The 25,052-nt window shown below is 42.6% G+C and overlaps 1 protein-coding gene across 5 annotated transcripts in view; it reads right to left on the reverse strand.

Annotated features, from left to right (window-relative positions):
- The window catches only part of CDKAL1 (CDK5 regulatory subunit associated protein 1 like 1), a 1,479,984-nt gene that overhangs the window by 1,434,417 nt on the left and 20,515 nt on the right, over positions 1 to 25,052 (reverse strand). For all 5 annotated transcript variants that reach the window (XM_033934562.1, XM_033934560.1, XM_033934561.1 and 2 more), the window contains exon 3: positions 9,190 to 9,302. In XM_033934562.1, the coding sequence (XP_033790453.1) occupies positions 9,190 to 9,302 (113 nt within the window). The remainder of the gene's footprint in view (positions 1 to 9,189; positions 9,303 to 25,052) is intronic.

Genomic DNA, 25,052 nt, shown 5'->3' on the forward strand with positions numbered 1-25,052 from the left:
TTTGATCAAGGGAGAAGAGTTTCTCTAATCTCTCACTGTACGGCAACTCCTCCAGCCACTTAACCATTTTAGTTGCTCTTCTCAGGACTCTTTCGAGTAGTACCGTGTCCTTCTTCATGTACGGCAACCAGTGCTGGACGTAGTATTCCAGGTGAGGATGTACCATGGCCCAGTACAGTGGCATGATAACCTTCTCTGATCTGTTTGTGATCCCTTTCTTAATCATTCCTAGCATTCTGTTCGCCCTTTTCGTCGCCGCCACACATTGTGCGGACGGCTTCATCGACTTGTCAACCAATACTCCCAAGTCTCTATCCTGGGCGATCTCTCCAAGTACCGCCCCGGACATCCTGTATTCGTGTATAAGATTTTTGTTACCAACATGCATCACCTTACACTTATCCACATTGAACCTCATTTGCCATGTTGCGGCCCATTTCTCGAGCGTGTTTATATCACGTTGCAGATCTTCGTAATCCTCTGAATAAGTTAGTATCGTCTGCAAATTTAATCACCTCACTCGTCGTGCCAATTTCCAGATCGTTTATAAATATGTTGAAGAGCACGGGCTCAAGTATCAAACCCTGCGGCATTCCACTCGTGACGCGTTTCCAGTCTGAGTGTTGTCCATTTACTCCCACTCTCTGTTTCCTATCCGCCAACCAGTTTTTAATCCACTTGAGAATTTCACTCTCAATTTCATGACTCGCAATTTTTCTAAGTAGTCGTTCATGCGGAACCTTGTCGAACACCTTCTGAAAATCCAGATATACAATATCGACCGGGTCACCTTTGTCTATCTGCCTGTTTACTCCTCGAAGAAGTGCAGCAAGTTCGTCAAGCAAGATCTTCCTTTGCTAAAGCTGTGCTGGCTGGTCCTCATCAGATTGTGTCCATCAAAGTGCTCAATGATGCGGTCCTTTATCAGCGCCTCTGCCATCTTTCCCGGTACTGAGGTCAGACTCACCAGTCTGTAGTTTCCTAGATCACCCCTCGAACCTTTCTTGAAGATCGGCGTAGCATTCGTCACCTTCCAGTCTTTCAGAATCCTTCCCGATTTGGTCAACAGATTGGCTATTAGATGAAGCAATTCAGCTATAGCCCCCTTCAGTTCCTTGATTAACCTCGGATGGATGCCATCCGGTTCCAGGGATTTATCATTTTTAAGCCTATCAATCTGCCTGCATACCTCTTCTAGACTGACCGTCAACCCTGTCAGTTTCCTGTCTTCATTTCTCACGTACAGCCCATCGGCTTCTAGTATGTTGTGTATATCCTCTTTGGTAAACACAGACACAAAAAATGTGTACACGCAAAATATCTGTGCGCCATGAAAAAAAAAAAAAAAAACACCTCAGCAGAAGCCCTGACAGGAGGCTGCTTCCCATGTCACTACTGTTAGGGCTCTGCGCATGTCTCAATTGCTCACTTAATAGTGAATCAATCGCTGTTGGAAAATTAGCCAGAGAATCGGCCAACAGCGATTGGGTCGCTATTGTTAGTTAGTCTAGCCCTAAGAGCCTGATGGGTAGACTCTATAGGGGACTGACAGTACCACAGGGATTCCACCTCTCACACAAGGTGGTGGCCTTGTGGATTACAGATTTTGGATATTATGATATTGAAAAATTCTTGAAAGGTCTATATATAGCACTGAAGTTAGTAGAAAGTACCGCATTTTTCCGCTCCATAAGATGCGCCAAACCATAAGACGCACCCTAGATTTAGAGTTGGAAAACCAGGAAAAAAAACCCATTCTGGACCAAATTGTGTACTAATATATACCAGGCTCTGTACCCAGTCCCCCTCACTCCCTGTTAGGCTCTGCACCCTGTCCCCCTCCCTGCCAGGCTGTTCCTTTCATTTTTCATCTACACGCAAAACACACTAAATTGAAAATAAAATCATTTTCCCTACCTTTGTTGTCTGGTGATTTCATGAGTCTCCTTCTTTCCTATCGTCACTCATGCCCAACAATTGTCCCTTTATATTCCCTCCCTCCCATGTCCCAAGTTCGTGCCCCTTCCCACTCACTGCCTTTGTCCTTCGTTCTCCCTCCCGCTCATGTCCCGAGTTCGTGCCTCCTCACTGCCTTCCAGCCTTTGTCCTTCGTTCTCCTTCCCTCCCATGTCCCGAGTTTGGGCCTCCTCAATGCTTTCCAGCCTTTGTCCTTTGTTCTCCCTCCCATGTCCCGAATTTGTGCCTCCTCCCCCTCACTGCCTTCCAGCCTTTGTCCTTCCTGCTGCGCCGGAAACTGCCTTCCTCTCTCCCTGTCGCGCTGAAGCCTACCTACCCCCCACCTGTTCCTCCTCCTCTGATCCGGGTCCGCCGCCACCGCTGCAACTCAAAGAAGGTAAGGTAAGGGCCAGCATGCGATTGCACGTCGCCGGCCCACAAGCCTTCTCCCAACGTCATCTTATGAAGCGAAAAATACAGTATGTTATTACAGGAACACCACTATAATTTTATGTTGCATATGTATATTGCATCCATCCCTTCAGATTGGACCTGTGTCAAATGTTGTGTTGCAAGAGGCTTCCTATAAACATTAAGTGTGGGACTGTATAATAATAATAACTTTATTTTTATATACTGCAATACCTTAACAGTTCAAAACAGTTTACAGCAAAAAGTGACTGCATACATAAGTTACATCAAACATATTCTGATAAATACATCATCAATATTACATGATCTAAACAAATTTATCAAATAAGTAAAAGTTTTCCTATCCAGAGTTTTTGGGTTGGCTGTATGGAACTATCTCAGTGGACTGTATCATACAGCATGGACCCCTGACTCCTATGATTTGTTTATTGGATGGCACCGAAGAGATATTGATAGAAATAGAGCCACAAAACTATTCCTCTGTAAATCTGCTCATTACCAAATGCTGTATATTGCAACAGTGGATACATATCACTCTGCCTATTTTTGACGCAGTGGAAAAATCATATGCATTAACTTTTATGTATGGTGAAACAATCTGTTGCATATAGTTTGTCGAGAACAATGCAGATTCTTGAAATTATTAATACCCTTTGTAGATGCCATGCCAATTAGGCTTCGTTCAAACATACTGAATGATTTGGAAGTGTAATCTTAATATTTTATTGTATTGTATTATGTTTATTATTCGCCTTATACAAAGCGAATAACAAATGGACATAATAAATACCATTACAAACATCAAACCATACAAAAATAGAATAAAAACATAAAACAGTGATCAACTTCAGCATACACAGCATCCTCCCCACAACCACAACACAGACATCTGTTCTTCAGCCATATTTCATTTTACAAAAAAAGATGGCGCTTCAGCAATCTTTTAAATGTCACCATATTCTCTTGCTGCCGTATATATTGCAGAAGCCTGTTCCATTCCTCTGGACTAAAGCAGGAGAACACCCCCACCCTTGATATTTGAAGTTTCAACTCCTTTCTTGCTGGGATCCACAGATCCCAATGTTCAGAGGAAGCGCAATATGATACACCAGACAATCCATTAGGTATTTCGGGGCCAAGCCTTGCAGACTTTGGCAAATTACCAACAACAACTTATATCGGATCTACAAATCCATCTTAAACCAATATAACTTGATGTAATAGGCAGATACATGTTCATCTTTTGTTAATCTAAACAACGTCCTTATGATGGGATTTTGTACTACCTACAACACATGCAGTATAGTAAAGGGCACTCCAATCAAGATTACAGTAGTTGAGACTCAACATAACAACCATTTGAAGAACATGTTTATAATCACCCCAAGAAAGGTAGGCCCACAAGTTGTGCAACACCTGCAGCTTGAAATATGTTTTTCCTCAAGCCGGCAAATACATGCTGTTTAAACGACAGCTGAGTATTGAGAATTACTCTTAAGTAGCGTATTTCGGGTGACACCTCAACCACTGAATCCAGCAACATCACTGGAGATATCAGATGCTGCTGTGGGTCCCGAGGCAGGAACATCAGAGTTGTCTTGTCAGCATTCAGTCTCAGCCTGTTATTATCCCACCACCCTTTAATATGCCTCATGGTCTCATTCAAAAACTTAACCGACGACAACGAATTTTCAACGGAAAAAAGAATTGAGTGTTGTCAGCGTAAACCCTGTATGACACATCAAGAGTTTGCAATAGGTTATAGAGCGGTCACTTCTCACTTATGTGGTATAGTGGGAATTTGCTTATACTTGAGGGGAAGTGGGATGTCTGTGGTGGGTGATTGTGGGTGGGGAGATGAAGGGAGGTAGGTGCCTTGGTTAACAGGACATATGAGTAACACTTGGTTGTACTGTCATTGAAATGCGTGTTATAGCATGTAGTTTATACATTATGGTTGAAATCAAAGAAATTTTCAAATAATAAAGTTAGCCTTTCACTGATTAAACACCTAAAAAGTGTTCAACATCTTCCAACATGTGTCCCCTCTCTCTCTAGATCACGCATATTTAGGGTCTCCAATCTAATCTTGCATGGCTTTTGATGTAGACCCCACAGCCTGTACAAATGTATTATCTTCCTGTTTTCTACAATAGAGCCTCTCCCTATTCACCCCAACATCGCTCAGGCCCTCCCCAACAGCTTAATGTACTCTTTCACTACCTTGAGATCCTCAAAGAGTATTGTTCTGTGATCCCTCTCCCAGCAGTGCCTATCAGCCTCTCATGCCCCATCATCACTAAACTAAACTAAACCTTAAGTTATCATGTTCTGCTCCCTCAGATTTCTTATTACTCTTCATTGCCAATCACAGTGAAATATTTGAAACTTGACAGAATATAAAGTAAATCTAATGCTACATAGCCATTTTCTTGTCCACCAAGGATGCTTTATCCCTAATAAGTCTTAAAATATGCCCAGTTTCAGAAGCTAAGACACAATACAGCTGGGCTTTCCTCAAAGCCACCCACTGAGATTCTTGCTTCTAGTTCTTTCCTTTTATCTAACACACACACACATAATGACAGAGGCTTTATGGGTTATTTCATTCGTTCCTCTCTGTCAGGTCAGAAAGCAAAAATGCCAGAATAGCCTGTGTAAGGAAAGTAAAGGTAGCCAGCCCTGGCAATCAATCATCCAAACCCACAGAATGGAGTCACTTTGCTCAGAAGCACAGGAAAGGGTTTAACCATCTGCCAACCCATCGAACCCCCAATAATATTCCACTGAAGGAAATATGTCATGACTTTCCAAACTTGTTCCAGCAACCCCAACGGCCAGTCAGTTTTCAAGATAGGATGAATAAGCAAAAGAGAAAGCTGCATATGTTGGGTGGCATGGATGAAAACTCCATTTAGAAGACTTGGTGGCAGCTAGAAGCCAGGGCAAAACAGCTTTCTCCTTTTCACTTGTTCTTTCTTGGTGGATTATGCTTAATTGCTTTCTTGCACTTTTCTCTCTCCTTTTTACAGTATGTTTTTTGTCTAATATTTGATTATTCTGATCTTTCCCCAGTCCCTGCAGCCTCTTTTCCGTAGGGGCATGGAACAGTGACAACTCCTCCTCTTGAGGCTAGTCCTGCTGTAGCAGTTCCTCCCTTTCAGCTGAACTGGCAGCAAATGTCCATTTCTAGAACTCAGACAACATGGTATGTTGCAATGTTACACCCTGTTAGGCAGTAAGGGGTCATTTTATAAAACTTCACCATGCGAAAAGGCCTCTTAAAAAAAACTTGGTCACACCCAAAAGGGAAAAATCAATGCAAACAGATGCAAACTTAAACAGCAGGCATACTCAGGGGAAGAACTTGAGCAGAGCGTGGGCTGAAGTAATACACATTTTATAAAATGCATACACCCTTTATTCACTTACTTTACACCTGCTCCTGAGTACGCTTGGCATCTGTATTTTCAAGCTGGGCATGATTTCTGCAGGATTTGTGCTAGGTGGCTATGTATCTTTACAAAAAATTTTGAATAGGTACTTTCTTTGTCTCCACTCAGTTATACAATTACTCTCTACATGCCAAATGAACACCTGTATATTCATTGAGAACCTGATTAGCAGCTGGAATTCTGAGGAGAGATTTGAGCGCTTCTGAAATACAGGGTCCTTTGCCATTTGTGACTTATACTACGTTTTGCTAAGTCCGGGACCTAAGCCAGATAGTCAAGTAGCAAATTGTCCTAGTGTGGCAGCAAGAGGCCACGACCACTAACCTCTGCTTAGGAAATGACACTAAAGAGTTTTACAGAGGTGCCCTCATGTATCAAGAAACATTGGATAATAGCCTGCAGTCAATGTTAGCCACTGCTCAATTACCATTTTAGGAAATGTATACCTCTAACTGTGAAAACAATGTTTCTGGATTTCTGGAAGAAGAAAACTATTATAATTTATTTCGTTTTATAGCCCGTCCTCCCCAGGAGCCCAAAACAGGTTACAAGGATACGTACACAGTAGTCATTAGAATCCACAACACACAAGTTACAGAGAATTTAAGATTGTTATCAATAACACACATGCTAGGAGAAACTAAGAACACATATGCTATAGTGAATCTAAGCATCCATCCAAAACCAAATAAGCAGCAAAGTGGTGTTAAAGTCCACCTGGGAGGCAGAGAGGGAGGAAAGACACTTGCTGGTACAATGGCAGCCCTGACCAGCATAGCATGTGTACCAACAACAAGAAACTCCTCCAACCACGGTGCTTGCAAGGGAACTCAAGCTGAGCATTTAAGAAAGGATGGTGAAAGATCAGGAAGTATTTAAAATGAATTCTATTTCTTCCTGCCTTCATCAACACTCACTTTCCATCAGAATAAGAAAACTGAACAAATAAATAAATAAAATCTAATTCCTAGAAGTGTTTTTACAGTATTCATTTCATGCTGTTATATCACTTCCCACCAGCAGGATGAGCAGAGCATCAAAACCAGAGGGTTCATAGACAACAGCGCGAAAGACAAAGGCTCGCGCCGACAACTGAGCGCAAGACGGAGGCGCGCGCTGAAGAAAATTACAATTTTTAGGGGCTCCGACGGGGGGTTTTGTTGGGGAACCCCTCCACTTTACTTAATAGACATCGCGCCGGCGTTATGGGGGGTTGTAACCCTCCACATTTTACTGTAAACTTAACTTTTTCCCTAAAAACAGGGAAAAAGTTAAGTTTTCAGTAAAATGTGGGGGGGTTACAACCCCCCACAACGCGGTGCGATGTCTATTAAGTAAAGTGGGGGGGTTCCCCCCCACACACCCCCATCGGAGACCTAAAAACAGTAACTTTGAGCGGCGCGCGCCTCCGCACTGCGCTCAATTGTCTGGGCGCGCCTTTGTCCCGGCGTGCTTTTGACCTGACACCAAACCAGAGAAACCACATGCTAGTGGATCTCAACCCCATACTCAGAACATAGCCAGCCAACCAACCAGTTTTTCAGCACATCCAAATCAGTGCATGCTACTTTCTCTTATGCATATTCACTGTAGATATCCTGAAAATCAGATTGTCTAGTGTATCCAGAGGATTGGGCCGCCAACCCCTGCTCCATGCTGTATCCCACACAGCCAGGGTAGGATTAATCCATCGATGGGCCCTAGGCACACAAGTACACTTGACTCCCTGGCTTTTTCACTGGTTCAATGAAATACTGCACTCCCACATTCCCAGACATGAAACATGAAGCCCAATACTTGCGGGATCTGCTAAAAAGTAATGCAATCATACACACATTTATATATATACGAAACACACACAAAAGGTAAAAACACAGAAAAATAAAAGACAGATAAAAACTATATGGCATGGACGTGCACACTGGATAAGCTATCTACTATCTCTTGCTCTCTCTTAGATCCTATGGACTTATCCCAAGCTTTCTTGAACTCAGATAGTCTTCATCTCCAACCACCTTCACCGAGAGGCCATTCCACGAATTACTACTTCTACTATTTATCACTTATATAGTGCTGAAAGGCGTACGCAGCACTGAACATTTTGGCATTTAATAGACAGTCCCTAGTAGGAAGAGCTTACAATCTAACTTGGACAGAGAGACATGACATAAAGGGTCGTGGATGCAGAACCCAAGGTGAGAGGAGTTAGGAGCTGAAAGCACTCTCGAAGAGGTGGGCTTTTAACTGGGCCTCAAACACTGTCAGAGACGGAGCCTACCATAGGGATTCAGGCAGCTTATTTGAAGCATACGGTGCAGCAAGGTAGAAGGGATGGAGTCTGGAGTTGGCAGATGAAGAGAAGGCACAGATAGGAGGGACTTACCAGCTGAACACAGCTTCTGGGGGGGAGGGGGGACATAAGTGAAGAGAGATAATGAAGGGCAGCTGAGTGAGTGCATTTGCAGGTCAGTAAGAGGTGTTTGAATTGTATTCGGAAATGGATGGGAAGCCAATGAAGTGACTTTAGGAGAGGAGTAACGTAAGTATAGCGGCTCTCCCAGAATTTGAGATGTGCCTTCAAATTCTGGACAGAATGGAGGGGAGTAAGAAGGCTGAGCGGAAGACCTGAGAGTAGCAAGTTGCAGTAGTCTAAATGCAAGGTGATAGGAACGTGGATATGGGTTTTGGTAGTGTGTCAGAATTCATCACCCTTTCTGTGAAGTATTTCCTCAAGTTACTCCCGAGTCTATCCTCTTTTACCTTCATCCTATGCATATACCAGTATGCAATTCTAGTACATCCTGAATAAATTTAAAGGGTTCTACAATAATTTTGACAATCATGCCAACTTTGAGAATGGTATGAGAAGACCATTATATCATTTTTGCAGTCAACCTCAAACACAAAGTAGACACTTCCACAGAGGTCTGCTTACAGCCACCACAGCTTCTGTGAAGCCTTGTGGGGCTCTTCTTCCATCTAATTACATGGTAATAACACTCCGAAACCCTGCGCCCTAAGAACCCTTTTTCTTTGTGAAACTCTGGAAAAGCTAACTAGTCTTTCCTGAAGCATCACAGCCATAAGGAAAAAGAAAGTACACAGCACATGGGTAAACCCCTAACCTTTTCTTTAAAAAGCAGTTCAGACATCCTGGAGTTCCATCAAAAGAATGCTGGTAAAATCAACAGCGTGTGTTTGAGCATTCCCTCCATCCCTTACATATGCATGAACTCACCAATGCTCTGCTCACTGCCAGGACAGCTCCCTTTCTGCCACAAATGAGTCACTGTATATACATGAAGCCTAGCAAGCCAAAACTAGTAATATGTGGAGTACCCCCTACCTGTTATCTTATAGCCATATGCTGCCAGCTGCCCTGCCATGTATTCTCCATCAGAGTTGTTGTGGGAGCAGCCCCAGGTTCGGACCCAGATTTTCTGTGTACCAGGGATAATGCTGTTTTAAGGAACAGAAAAACAAATTCGAGTTAGAAGCAGGAAGGGAACTAGAGCAAAAATATCTCTACACACAGTGTGTGATTTCAGGTCATAGATATAAACCATGACCAAAGCACCAGCAAAGTTCATGAAATTGGTTTACTTCAGTTGCTAGACTTACAGAGTAAGAGAAACAGAGCAGATTAAAATATAAGGAAAAGTGGAATGGAGACCAGAGAAAAGACCTGCCACAAAACAATACAAGAGCTACACAGCAGAATCTAAGTCAAATCCTTACTTTTGCTCCAATGTTTCCCCAACACCTCTTCCCCTCACCCTTCCAGTACTTCCTATTCTTACCCTACCTTATGCTTTTCCCAGTGCCTTTCTCCTCAACCATACTCTGCATCACATCTCTGCCCACTCCCTACAAAAAGCAAGCCCATCTCTTGCTGTCCTCTGCAGCTCTGTTACTAACCCCATTCTCATGCTCTGCTTCAACATCTCCCATTCTGACTGCAGCCTAAAATGCTCCCCAGGTACTTGTCCCAACCCCACCTCATACTGTACCAACTGCTTTTTGCTCTATACCCCACATCATGGTTTACCCTCCAACTACCCGCCATACCACCTGTCCCAAACTCATCCTATCCTCCCAATACCTCCTACCCAGACTGCACAATGCACCCTATTCCTGGTGATCCCTGCTGCAATCTGCTTTCTTCAGTGCCTCTTGCTCTTACTCAATCCATGCACTCCCCCAGTGCTTGCCATTTGAACTATACCCTGCACCCTATCAGTGCCCACCACCACAGCCTCACCTCTCACTCTCCTCATCATCACCTGCTTTGACCCAATCACATATGCCCCAACCCTATCCTGTGCTCTCTCCACTAGCATTTCTCACCCCATGTTCAAATTGCACATCTATACTACACACACCCAGGACAAAAGCTATAAAAACAAAGAGAAATTTAGTGTACCAGCAAAAAATGTTAGGAGCAAGGACAATTTTATTTTATTAACATTTTGCATTTTGGGGGGGTTGCATTTATTTTCCTTTGCCTCCAACTCTTTTCTCTTCCCCCTCCAGTTTGTTTTTCTTTTTTTTCCTTCCATCCATGTGCTTCCAATCCACCTCCCCCCCCTCCCAACACCAATGGCTTCTCCTAGACCTAGACCTAATTTAACTGAGGCAGCTTTTCTGTTCAGGCCAGCCACCAGGTGCCAAATTTTAAGAACACCATTATTTTCCAGTCTTACCACAGAGCCTCCTATCAGATTGTCTATACTTACAATAGTACTTCATGTCCTAATCCCAGCCCTGCACATTGTCCAGGCCTCCCCCACTCTGGAGTCACTACACATGGCACCAGCTTATTGGAGGAGAGGCTTAACCAGTCCTTGTTCTGCTTCTACTGAGGGCAATGCAGTGCCAGGGTGGAAACCCAATCCCAGCCCTAGTCTGTCTGGGACCTCAGATTAATTTTTTACAGTTTTAATTTACATCTTCCTATTGCAAATTATGCCCAAGTAAAGCACAGTTACTTACCTGTAAACAGGTGTTAGCCAGGGACAGCAGGCAGATATTCTCACAGATGGGCGACGTCATCCATCGAGCCTGGTATGGACAGTGCAAAAGTGTACTGTCATTTTAACTTCTTTAGAAATCTCAAGACAGCCCATACCGTGCATGCATGAGTGCCATCCTGCCCGGTGTCGGTTCGCAGGATCATCAGTTCAATAAAAAAGCTAAGAAGCCACCTAGGGGAGGTGGGAGGGTTTTGAGAATATCTGCCTGCTGTCCCTGGATAACACAGGTAATTAATTGTGCTTTATCCCAGGACAAGCAGGCAGCATATTCTCACAAATAGAACTCCCTAGCTGATATGAAAGAGATGGAGGGAAGTTGGCATCTAAAACAGAGAATAAATTTTGCAAACTGCTTGGCCGAACCAACTATCCCATCTAGAATGCATCTCCAGACAGTAATGGGACGTGAAGGTATGAACTGAGAACCAAGTGGCTGCTTTGCAATGTCTTCAATAGGACTAGAATAGAGATAAGCCACTGAAGCTGTCATTGCTCTAACTCAGTGGTCTCAAACTCAAACCCTTTGCAGGACCACATTTTGGATTTGTAGGTACTTGGAGAGCTTCAAAAAAAAAAAAAAAATAGTTAATCTCTTATTAAAGAAATGACAATTTTGTATGAGGTAAAACTCTTTATAGTTTATAAATCTTTCCTTTTGGCTAAGTCTTAATAATAACATTGTCATTTATAGCTAAAGAGACATATGATCAAGAAACTGTTTTATTTTACTTTTGTGATTATGATAAACATACTGAGGGCCTCAAAATAGTACTTGGCGGGCCGCATGTGGCCCCCGGGCCGCGAGTTTGAGACCACTGCTCTAACTTTACTTGCTATGACTCAACCTTCCAATGGTAACCCAGCCTGAGCATAGCAGAAGGAAATACAGTCAGTCCGCTAACCATGTAGAATCAAATGAAAGGAATAGTTGAGGTTCTGTAAGGCTTTGCACATTTATAGTCCAATGTGTGGAAAACAGCTTCACCTGGATAGGAATGTGGTCATGGGAAGAAAACAGGCAGAACTATAGATTGGTTGAGATGAAATTCTAAAATTACTTTTGGTAGGAATTTGGGATGAGTACGAAGGACAACTCTGACATGGTAGAATGCTGTATAAGGTAGATCAGAAACTACTGCTTGGAGCTCACTGACTCAGAGTGCTGAAGTGATGCAGATTAAGAAGACTTCCATGTTAGATACTTGAGTGATGAAGATGCTAGTGGCTCAAATGGTGGCTTCATTAAATTTGAAAGTACAATGTTGAGGTCCCAAGCCACTGAAGGAGGTTTGAGTGGGGGTTTTGAATGTAATAGATCTTTCACAAATCTGGACAGGGGGGCGGTAAAAGGAAGGGAGAAGGGCTACTGCTAGACAGGGGGGAGGTGAAAGGAAAGGAGAAGGGCTACTGCTGGATAGGGAGAACAGGAAGGGATAAGGGCTACTGCTGGACAATGGGGAGGGGCTTAAACACTAGCTTTTATATAGTTTTACATTTATCTGAATACAAAAAGTAAAAAAATATAGTTTCAAACAAGACAGTGAAGAGAGTAATGGTCATAAAGCATTTTGCCTTTAGCCAATCACAAAACAGAAATAATGCAACACCCAGTGAATCCAAGGGTCAAAATAATCTGAAAAGAGCAAATTACAGACCCTCCACCTATCAACATGCATATTACATATATCCACACAGGGCCCAATTCCTATCAAAAAACAAAACATCCAAAATTCTGAGTCCATGTTCTCACTGTTGTCTAGATTCAGTCATCGCCAAGGAGAAGTAAGCAAGTGTCCTGTGCCTAAACTAGAAATATTTATATACTGGGAGCAGCAAGAAAGATTCAGTACTTGACAATAATTGAACAATAATCACAACCAGAATACTAGGGGTCAACCTATTTCTGGGCTCAGGGGAGAGAAACATCTGTGAGAGAGGAAGTCAAGAAGTATGACCCTGAGAGAACAGTGCCTTCTGATCTGAGAGGCTCCTTCAGCCTCCCAAACTAAAGGCTGAAAAAAGAGCAACAGCATAACAACTAGTCTGCTTCTCGTTCCTGTGACTCTCAATCAGGGGTCACACCTGGCAAAATTATGCCCCCCAAAAAACCCAAATTCTGCAAGTTTATGTGACAACATTTAAACAATATGTTTGCTAATTATTATGCAGTTTCAGTACAATTCAGTACAGGTAGTCCCTGGGTTAAGAACATCTGACGTACGTCAAACTCGTACATATGAACCAGGGTCCTGCTTTTCCCTTCATATGCCCTGCTTCCTCCCTTCCGTGTCCCAACGTGCCCATTGTCCTTCTCTCCTTCTGTTCTGTGTCCCAAATTTGTGCTTTCCTCCCAAGGGTGTTTACCTCTTCTGGCCGGCTCTCTCCTAGCTCAGTGGTCTCAAACTCAAAACCTTTGCAGGGCCACCTTTTGGATTTGTAGGTAATTAGAGGGCCTCCGAAAAAAAAAGTTAATGTCTTATTAAAGAAATGACAACTTTGCATGAGGTAAAACTCTATAGTTTATAAATCTTTCCTTTTGGCTAAGTCTTAATAATAATATTGTAATTTATAGCTAAAGAGACATATGATCAAGAAAATGTTTTATATTACTTTTGTGATTATGATAAACATACCGAGGGCCTGAAAATAGTACCTGGCAGGCCACGAGTTTGAGACCACTGTTCTAGCTGCACTACTCTTCACAAAGCCTTCAGAAAGAAGGCTTCTGGGTCACCTGCAGGCCATGTGTAGGAACCACAGCCACGGCTTTGTGAACAGAAGTGCGGCTGGGAGGAGGGAGCCAGCCAAAGGAGGTAAACATCTGCGGGAGGGAAGCATAAATTTGGAACACAGAACAGAGGGAGGGAGGGAAGGAAGGATGATAAGAGTCACGTTGGAACAGGAAGGGGGCAAGAGGATGTGTTGGCACAGAAAGGGAGAGAGAACAAACTTCATACAAAGGATGAAAGAAAGGAGGGAGGGAGCATGAACGGGACACAGGATGGAAGAATGGAGGGAGAAAGGGAAATAGATGCTGAGATGGAGGAAGGAAGAATTGTTGGGTAGGGTGTTTGAATGAGAGGGAAAGAGATGGTGAACATGGGGGAAAAATGAAGAAAGAAGAGAATTGTTGGGCATAGGAAGGGAGAAAAATACTGGACAAGGTGGTGGGAGAGACATGAAGTACAGATGCATGGGGAGGAGATGTGGGATGTGGTGGTGAAGAGGAAACATTGGGATGGATGAAGAACGAAAGTGTTAACCTCCTATCTTTTCTTTCTATTTAAACTACAGTACTTTATTTTGAGGACTGTTTCTTTAATGTTTAAGGTTTTTATAGACTGTGTACTGTACAGGATTCAAGTTACATGCAATTTCAATGGTTGGTTTGTTTTCATAGTACTTCGCTTTGCCTTTATGTTGTTGAAAAACATTTCTGAAAGCTAACATATTTCAATAAATTCAGAATAAAAAGCTTTTTCTATCTTTTGTTTTCTGAGCAGTTTATTTTTCCATTCACTTAAGTTCCAGAGTTCCTTCTTGTGTTTTTCTTTTGGGTTTTTTTTCATAACTGTCTTCCCAGAATTGTCTATCCTCTCACATCTGCATCTCTCAATCATCCCTCTCCTCTCCCAAGCCAAAATCTCTTTCTACCCCTCACCATCTCACTCCATCTCCCCCTATTGCCCTGAGCTAGCATTTCTCTCCAGCTCCCTCCAGCCAGCACCTCTCACTCCTATCCTGACTCTCTCCCTACTGTCCACATTGACCCCACTCCAGCAGTACCTCAGCAACACCGATTCCTGAGGCAACCTACTGCCGGCTCTGCAGGCTTCCCTCTACCAAAGTCCCACCTGAAAAACAAGGATGGAAATGCAGTAGAGGAAAGCCTGCAGAGCCTATACAGGCTCCTGAAGATGTCACCAGCAGTGACTTGCAATTCTGGCCCCGAGAAGAAGCAATTCTGCGTGTGTGGGGAATTCTGTGCAAATTCTGCATTGCACAGTTGTGCAGAATTCCACCAGGAGTGAGGGGATATGAATCTACAGGAGTACTTGAATAAATATCAGGAGCACATAGCCCATCCACCACTGCTACACAAGAGGAGTGCCCAAAATGTGGGAAAAAAATCATTCACCACTGCAGAAGAGAAACTGTGCTGTTCTGGGGGCCTCCACTGCCAGCAAAGTCCCACCCCCATCCCCCAGTCTTCTTCCAATCAGGGAGAACGTAAAGCTGCCACTATTAGCATGAGAGGGGCTGCAAAGGGGCCCAACCATGGAGCTAAAGCTTCCTGTCCTCACAGCTTCCTCTCCCCCATTTCTTAGCCCTCCTGTTACATGGCCACCCTCAATACAAATAAAGCCTGCACAAGGGTAGGAGAAAGGGAAGATGGCAATGTGAAGTGCAGTCCTCTCTCTTTGCACTGCCTTCATCCTTCCTTCTCTAGCCTTCTTCCCTCTCTCTTTCCCTCCCTCCCCCAAGGCTGCCATCTAATCTACCTCCCCTCTCCATACTGGCACAGCGGGGAACTGAGATGCAGGGACAAGAAAGTAAAAAGGTACACTGTGCTTACTGCTTGCACACTGTCCTCTCTTTCTCAGGCAGTATCTGTCAGCAAGACAGGAGGCAGAGAAGAAAGTGCTGGGCTTTTACTGTTTCCACTGCTTCAAGTTCATGTTTATTTGATACACTGCAAATCACAAAAAGAATATCTACACAATCTAAGCTCAGTTGCTCCTGCATAAGAGGTGAACCAAGGACTGATCCGAGGCCAGCTGCTGTTTCTCTGCTCCCCAGGAGTATAAGTGGTGGGGTAAAGGTGGAATATAAGTAATAAACCTATAAACATGACCATGAAATCTACCCACTTTACAAACAATGTAAAACTTTGACCACCACTATATCCCTCCCATTATTTTAAGAGGCTGTTAGAGGCCTACACAGTAGTGCTGCCCGATTCACTGATTCGAATTGATACACCGATTCACTTTGGTGAATCGATTCTAATCGATTCATTGTTTGAGAAAATCACTCACTAATTCAGCAACTCTCCCATCTTGGTGAGACCCAATATACCACCGAGACCTCATAAAGCAGAAGCAGCGATCCGAACGCAGTGCTTCGCAGCCTTCCCCATCAGGGCCTTCCCTCTGCCACATCACTGATAACATCATTGGTGACGCGGCAGAGGGAAGCCCTAGTGGGGCAGTTTGCGAAGCAGCCTGTTCAGAGCTCTGCCACTGTTGCTGCTTTAGAAGGCCTTGGAGGTATGTCAGGTTTCACGGTGGGAGGATCAGTGGGGTGGAAAAATGGTGCACATGTGGGGGGGGGAAGAAAAGAGAGAGGAAGAATTGTTGGGGGTGGTGGAGAGGTAGGGAGCGATGAAACAGGTAGAAAGGGGTGAGGGAGAAATTCTTCATATGGTGGAGGGCAGGGAGAGATGACGCATGGAGTTAATATTGAGTGACACTGCCTAGGATCCATGATAGCTGTTACAGGGAAACACAAGTATTATGAGAACGAGCAAGGACTTTTCAGCACCTATTGAGCAGGTCATTGTCAGCTCAGGCAGGCTAACACATAACATTCCACAAGCATTCAGTTAACTCAATCCACAAGCATTCAGTTAGCACATCCTCCACTAGGAAGGGGATGGGAAATTAGCTCATGAGGCAAACACATAAACATCCTCCACAAGGAAGGGGATGGGAAATTAGCTCATGAGGCAAACACATACTGATTGGTAAACATCCTCCACTAGGAAGGGGATGGGAAATTAGCTCATGAGGCAAACACATACTGATTGGCAAACATCCTCCACAAGGAAGGGGATGGGAAATTAGCTCATGAGGCAAACACATACTGATTTGTAAACATCCTCCACTAGGAAGGGGATGGGAAATTAGCTCACGAGGCAGGCTAGGAGTATATTGATTGGTAAACATCCTCCCGGCATTCAGGCATTCAGTTACAAGGAGGGGATGTATATAAATATTGCCTTCTCAGAAAGGCAGAGAGGGACATTTCCACTACTGACAGAGAGGGACATTTCCACTACTGACAGAGGGGGACATTTCCACCACTGATAAGCTGTGTGATGACATTTTGTGAGTAAGCCTCCTGAACGTGATCTTCCGTCGGAGTGATGATATAATAACCGGTGACGTATTAATTCAAACTCTGTACTTAATCAATGATTATGGCTAGAAATATTGTATATATGTAATAAAATGGCTAGAAATATTGTATATATGTAATAAAACTTAATATGTATACTATTTTGATTTCCTGGCATTCTGTCCAGTGCGGAAAGTGACTGAAGGTATTTGGTAAGCCTTTTAAAATAGTAATACATTAATTGGCGTAGTCGGCAGGATTTCTCTAAAGAAAACCTGAGCGCTCTTGTGATACAGGAATGTTCAGGAAGAGAGAGAAATCCTCAAAAGAACCTACAGAGGTGCCCAGCTGGACCAAGGCACCGTATAATTTAATAGCACAAGAACTAGCCAATAATCATGGATTAGCAGAGTCATGGGAAAAGGTTCTGGGAAGTGCAGAACCAATTGATCTTGTACAAGTTTAGAAAAATGCCCCGATAAATTGGGTGATGTAGTTGCCCCGATAAATCAGGTGATGTAGTTGCTCTGGGTTCTGGGAAGGGCAGAAACACTTGATCTTGTACAAGCTTTAGAAAAATGCCCCTATAAATTGGGTGATGTAGTTGCCCCGATAAATCAGGTGATGTAGTTGTTCTGGGTTCTGGGAAGGGCAGAACCACTTGATCTTGTACAAGCTTTAGAAAAATGCCCCGATAAATCGGGTGATGTAGTTTAGAGAAATAAAAATGCCCCGATAAATCGGGTGATGTAGTTGCTCTGGGTTCTGGGAAGGGCAGAACCACTTGATCTTGTACAAGCTTTAGAAAAATGCCCCGATAAATCAGGTGATGTAGTTTAGAAAAAATGCCTTGCTGCCTCAAAATATAAGATGTTGGAGTAAAAGTTCCTTTGTTTGAAAGAGCGAACTGCAAAGGGAGGGATTTTCACCCCCACCTTTTTCCTCCTTCGATGCTATCATGTGAGCTTGACGGCGGGCTTTTTTGCGTTTCTACTTTGTTTCCCCAGGCAGAGGGGAGGGGGAAGTGGGAGGAAAGAGAAAAAAGGAGAGAGACAGCATGGGGTCTGTCTGCAATTCTACGAATGTTGCAAAAACAGGGATCGATATTTAAAATATGCTTAAATATTAACAAATTATGGATTTAAATGTAGGAATTTGTAATAAAATTAATAATGTAAGCAAGGAACCAAAGGGTTTATGGATAAAACTTTACCAAGCCTTATGCTATTTGGAGTTCCGATTAGCCGATATAAGCTACTTGAAGTTAATTGAAAGTTGTTTTGCTGTTCAGGAAACAAAGAAAGTTTATTTAAGTTTGAAAGAGTTTCTGTAGGGTAGATCTATGCTGTTAAGAACAATGGAGGTAATTTAGAAGCTGTTTGCCTGATGTAGCCTGAATTTTTTTTTCTTTTCCTTGTTTCTTTAAGAGATGGTTAAAAGCAGGGAGATAGTCTGTAGAACGAACGTACAAGAATGTGGAAGAAAGCTTTGTGAGACGTGTTAAGGAAGAATGTGCCTTTTGTTGTAGTAACAAGCAGGCTGACTAGTCACTGTCTGAAGGCTAGCCGCGGACTTTTCAGCAGTCCGAAATAAGTTTTTAAGAACGATAAAAGAATATTGGAAATGTTATAAAATGTTAATGTATATTCCTGTAAGTAGGTTTCAGGTTTGTTTGAACGTGCCCAATCTACTTTTACTAGGCTACCACAGGGATGGTTACATAGTCCTACCATTTGTCCTCAAATAGTAGCGGAACATTTAGATGAATTTCAGAAATTCACCTCTATACAAATTTCTCATTATGTTGACGACATATTGATACAGGGAACAACGAAGGAAGAGGTGAAAGGGCAGTTGGATTTATTAATTGACCATATGAAAAAGAAGGGAAGGGAAATAAATCCAACAAAAATACAAGGACCGGCAATGTCGGTAAAATTTTTAGGAATTCAGTGGAATAGAGGATATTAGGGAAATCACAGAGAAAGCAAAACGAAAAATATTAGATTTTCCCACTCCAAAGAATATACAAGGTAACGCGTAAAAAATATGAGTTTATGTGGGGAGAAGAACAGCAGGTTGCTTTTGAAAATGCTAAATAAGCCATACAGACCGCTGTAGATTTGTGGCCCATGAGAGAGGGGGAAGTGGAATTATATTCCCTTCGAAAAACAACTTTTAGCATGTTATTGGGCGTTGGCTGAGACCGAACAGATTACCTTAGGTCATACAGTACTATTGCGACCACAAATTCCAATTATGCAATGGGTAATGTCTGATCCCAAGTCAAATAGAGTAGGATATGCTCAGGAACAAAGTATTATTAAATGGAAATGGTACATTTCTCAAAGAGCTAAAATAGGTGAGCATGGGGTAGCTACTTTGCACGAAAAAATAGCTAATATTCCTAACGGAGAGCTGGAAATCATAAAGCCAGTATATGCTCATGAATCCCCAGTGAAATGGGGAGTGGGATATCTTTTTACTGACTCCTGGTCGGTCGCTAATGGTCTTGCTACATGGTTAATGGGGTGGAAGTCCCATAATTGGTTAACTGTGGGGTAAAGAATTGTGGCAAGACATAGAAAAAATTGTACAGGAGACAATAGTGTCAGTATTTCATGTAGATGCACATATGCCTGTTGATTCAATGGAACGATTGTTTAATTCCCAAGCAGATGCCGCAGCTACCATTTCTGTAACAACTACTAATGAAATTCCTATGGTGGAAGAATGGTTGGAAGGTACAGCCATTTGGACACATCAGAAAAGTGGACATCTTGGAGAAAAAGCTACTTACAGGTGGGCTCAGGAATGAGAGATTCCTTTGACATAGATGTGATCAAACATGTGATCAGAAAATGTCCGGTGTGTCAACATATCAAGAACGGGAAGTACCACATAAGGTAATGGGGCACGGGGCGATTTGCCAGCCCAGATTTGGCAAATAGATTTCATAGGACCGTTACCCGAAAGTCGTAAATGTAAATATATGTGTACTGCTGTAGATTATTATTAGCATTCCCTTGTGCTTCTGCGTCACAATGGAGCACTCTAAGGACTTTAGATGGTATGCCCTTACAAATACAAACTGATAATGGATCACATTTTATGGGAGGGCAGATAAAAGAATATGCTAAGGAAAATAATATTGAATGGGTATATCACATGCCCTATTATCCCCAGGCAGCGGGATTAATTGAAGATGAATGGACTTTTGAAAGAGGCCCTTAAAAAACTAACTACAGATGACAAATATGGGCAGTGGAGGGATAATGTAACCCCCAATTTGACGATTGGGAAACTGTCCATAGCCAAAATCTGGATTAGCAATCCTAAAGGACCTCCGGAACCAGCGGAGGTGATTGCAATCGGGAAAGATAAGGCTCTCCTTGTAATGAAACCGGGAGTGGAAAAATGGGAATATGTCCCTCAGGAGAAATGTTATTTGAGAGAGTAATAATGTTTTCTGAAACTTGCAGATATGCGTGTGCCTTGGAATCCTTGGAATATGGTATGGGGTAAGAGGCGCTGCCCCCGGGCGACGTATTACAATTAAAGAAGGGGTCGTTACGTCATGGAGATGAAAGCATTCTTCAATGAATCGGAAGCAAGATAACTTCACTTGCAGCGCTAACTCCAGATGTATCATTGCAAATGTAACAACAAGAGAACTTGCAGCGATTACAGATTAAAAGCAATGAACAGACTAGAAATGAGCAGATATGGAGGACCGTGTCTAATATACTCACTGCATAGGAATGTTTATGTGTAAATATGTAGTGTTACCCCTCATACTAGGGGAACCTCAGAAACAATTTTTCTGGGCACTTAAATTTAATTTTAACATTTTGTGACTCCACATTGCAAGGGCGAATTTGTAAATTACAATCAATAATATATGATGTGTGTGAATGGACTATATTATTGAAATAGCACCACGCGTAATATGTGTGGTGACTAATGAGCCAATAATACCAAAAAATGATAGTACCCTTTGCAGGATGCTTACACAATATGTCAACACTTCTTTGGCAGAATCAAACTTATGTTTGAACACCTGATATAGGATTTAGAACAAATGTATTCTGGGAGAACAACTTTTCCGTTCCAAATTGGGATTTAAAGTTGGGAAAGTTAAAAGCTATAATACTAGGATAAATCAGTCCATAAGGAATTTGAACAAAAGCATCACTAGATTAGTAATTATACTAACCATAATAGTACTTGTTCTGTCCTTGTGGAATTGTTATGTGGTTTATGGACTATGCTGTAAACCAACTCGGACCACGATGGTATCCTATGGCAGTATCACTCAATAAGGACCGAATGTGACACGTATGTGAAACGTATGGTATGAAAGAATTATTAATATTGAGTGACACTGCCTAGGATCCATGATAGCTGTTACAGGGAAACACAAGTATTATGAGAACGAGCAAGGACTTTTCAGCACCTATTGAGCAGGTCATTGTCAGCTCAGGCAGGCTAACACATAACATTCCACAAGCATTCAGTTAACTCAATCCACAAGCATTCAGTTAGCACATCCTCCACTAGGAAGGGGATGGGAAATTAGCTCATGAGGCAAACACATAAACATCCTCCACAAGGAAGGGGATGGGAAATTAGCTCATGAGGCAAACACATACTGATTGGTAAACATCCTCCACTAGGAAGGGGATGGGAAATTAGCTCATGAGGCAAACACATACTGATTGGTAAACATCCTCCACAAGGAAGGGGATGGGAAATTAGCTCATGAGGCAAACACATACTGATTTGTAAACATCCTCCACTAGGAAGGGGATGGGAAATTAGCTCACGAGGCAGGCTAGGAGTATATTGATTGGTAAACATCCTCCCGGCATTCAGGCATTCAGTTACAAGGAGGGGATGTATATAAATATTGCCTTCTCAGAAAGGCAGAGAGGGACATTTCCACTACTGACAGAGAGGGACATTTCCACTACTGACAGAGGGGGACATTTCCACCACTGATAAGCTGTGTGATGACATTTTGTGAGTAAGCCTCCTGAACGTGATCTTCCGTCGGAGTGATGATATAATAACCGGTGACGTATTAATTCAAACTCTGTACTTAATCAATGATTATGGCTAGAAATATTGTATATATGTAATAAAATGGCTAGAAATATTGTATATATGTAATAAAACTTAATATGTATACTATTTTGATTTCCTGGCATTCTGTCCAGTGCGGAAAGTGACTGAAGGTATTTGGTAAGCCTTTTAAAATAGTAATACAGAGAGAGAGAAAGAAATGTTGCACATGATAATGGAGAGGAGGAAAGGAGAGATTTTGTATGAAGGAGAATAGAGGGGTTTGACCTAGGGCACAAGGTTGGGGGGGGAGAGAGAGCGAGAGATGGTAGATAGTGGGAAAGAAACAAATGTTGGATATGACAGTGAAAGGTAGAAAAAAATAATTTTATTTTCTATTTTGTGATTACAATATGTCAGATTTGGAATGTGTATCCTGCCAGAGCTGGTGTTAAACAGCAAGTGTGAGCTAGGACCTAACACAGAGAGAAAAAGTATTTTTTATTTTGTTTATACCACAGCACCGGCATGGGGTTGGAGAGGGCAAAAGGGGTGGGATGGGTGGAAAGACCACAAAAAATCCCTGCCAGGACATTTGAAAAAAACACCCAACTGGGCAGGAAAAGTTAATCGAATCGAAAAATTGATTCAGTAGGCTAAATTGAAAAACTTTTTCCTGAATCGGGCAACACTACTACATAGGCATATCACACATATGCAAAAAAGTACATACAGGAAGTAAGAAAATCAGAGGCAGATGAACTAAGCAAGAACTGTAACTAAATCTCTATCATATGGGAAAACAGCATGTATATACAAATCAACCATATACAAAGTCTTTTATACATATTCCAGACGTTAAAACCCTTCCTTTCTTGTACTGAATATTACAGTATACACTAGAGGCCAGTTACTTCAGCCTGATCCTCTGCAGACCTCAGACACAGAGCTAATAAACTCTATTTTAAGTGAGAAAGACATCATGTTTATAACTCTGGAATGAAGAAAACCTCAGCTCATGATTTTAAAAACCAGGTTTGTGTTACAAGCCAAGAGAGCGGTGCACATAAGGATCCAGGAGGAGGAAGCAAGCAACCACTTGAGACCTAGAGGAGGACAGAGATTGCAGGCTAATGGAAAAGAAAATACCACAAACATGTTTCACCATTTACATATAAAATTTACTCCATGACCAGCCATGTATTATTGGGGGAGGGGGCGATTTCTATAAAACGGCCCTGTGGTACACACAAGCAGATACAGATACTCGTCGACTTACAACCGCAATTGGTTCCGACTGACAGGTCATAAGTTGATCAGGCCGTAAATCGGCCTATGTTAGATTATGTTTAACGGATTCGAACTGACAGCTCGAGCATCTTTTAAATGCTGAAGGGAGTGATAACAAAAAGTTACTTCATGCCCTTTCTAAACTTCGGAAGAAGTTTCCGGACCAGCCGGCAGCACAAGACCAGCTTCCCCGTTCATTCATTTCATTAGCTAGCAGAGCTCGTGCATTTATTTAAAAAGTTTTGTGTCTGGGCGAATGTTCTCGCTAGCTGCCGAGCGACGCGCGGGAACACGGCGACAGAAAAGAGGCGACCAGCCATTGATGCCGGCTTACTCTCGCGCTGCGTAGTACTGCTGCACAGCGATTCTTGGGAGTGCTGGAAACTGTCATAAACGCGTAGTAAAGTCAAACAGTTGTAAATTGCATAGGTCGTAAGTCGACGAGTACCTGTATGCATATGGTGACAAGGCAGCATGTACTTTTACACAACTGCATGCAAGCATGTTTCAGGGTATAGTGCTGACAGAAGTACAAAGTACATACATAGTTTACAAAATACACACAGCTTTCACTTGCATTCATTTATAACTACTCCTAAGCAGGTATAATGAATATAGGTGCATTTTAATCATTTCTGCGAGTTTTGTGAACCTCCTTTTATAAAAGGCATATAGGCATCTAGATTGTCTCTGTAAAACAGCTCCAAAATAGGAGCCTAGTTGGCCTTCATCTATAGGTGAACTGTTAGAAAATTACGCTACATATACAGAAAGGAGACATACAAAGCCTGGAAAGGTGAAATTTGAGGTCACCTGGCGCAGAGATCCACAATATTCTGCAAGACATCATCCCTGCATAAAGAGTGGAACAACCAAATACCACAAACAGATTAAAAAAAAAAAACTACAGTATAAACTAAACATTAATAACAAACGCAATAATACAAGGAGAGATCTAACTCACCTACCCCAGAAACCGGTCCATCAAGAATAATCTATAAATGTGGTGTGGGGAAACCCTATTCCCCCATCTCAGACTTCCCTTAAGAGGCAATGGGCTGAGGAAAAAATAATAATTTCCAATGCAACTAGCCTGAGAGGGAACAATTAATAACCAAAGGTAGCAGAAACCAAAATCATATCATAGCCTTCCCAGAAGGGGTGCTGGACTGGTATAGCAGCACGTAAGCTCAAATTTCACTTTCCTTATCATCCATCCAGAACGGTGTCAGGTCATAAGCGCGCCGGGACAAAGGCGCGCCCAGACAATTGAGCGCAGCGCGGAGGCGCACGCCGTTCTAAATTACTATTTTTAGGGCTCCGACGGGGGGCGTTGGGGGGAACCCCCCCACTTTACTTAATAGACATCGCGCCGCGTTGTGGGGGGTTTGTAACCCCCCACATTTTACTGAAAACTTCACTTTTTCCATGTTTTTAGGGAAAAAGTTAAGTTTACAGTAAAATGTGGAGGGTTACAACCCCCCAAACCCCCCATAACGCCGGCGCGATGTTTATTAAGTAAAGTGGGGGGGTTCCCCCCCACGCCTCCCCGTCGGAGCCCTAAAAACAGTAATTTAGAGCGGCGCGTGCCTCCGCGCTGCGCTCAATTGTCCGGGCGCGCCTTTGTCTTTCGTGCCGTTGTCTATGAACCATCCAGAACAGTTCACATGTATGGGGAGATACTAATCAATTAATTAATAGG

This window comes from Geotrypetes seraphini, chromosome 2 (genome assembly GCF_902459505.1).
Source record: "Geotrypetes seraphini chromosome 2, aGeoSer1.1, whole genome shotgun sequence".
Classification (NCBI taxonomy): Eukaryota; Metazoa; Chordata; class Amphibia; order Gymnophiona; family Dermophiidae; genus Geotrypetes; species Geotrypetes seraphini.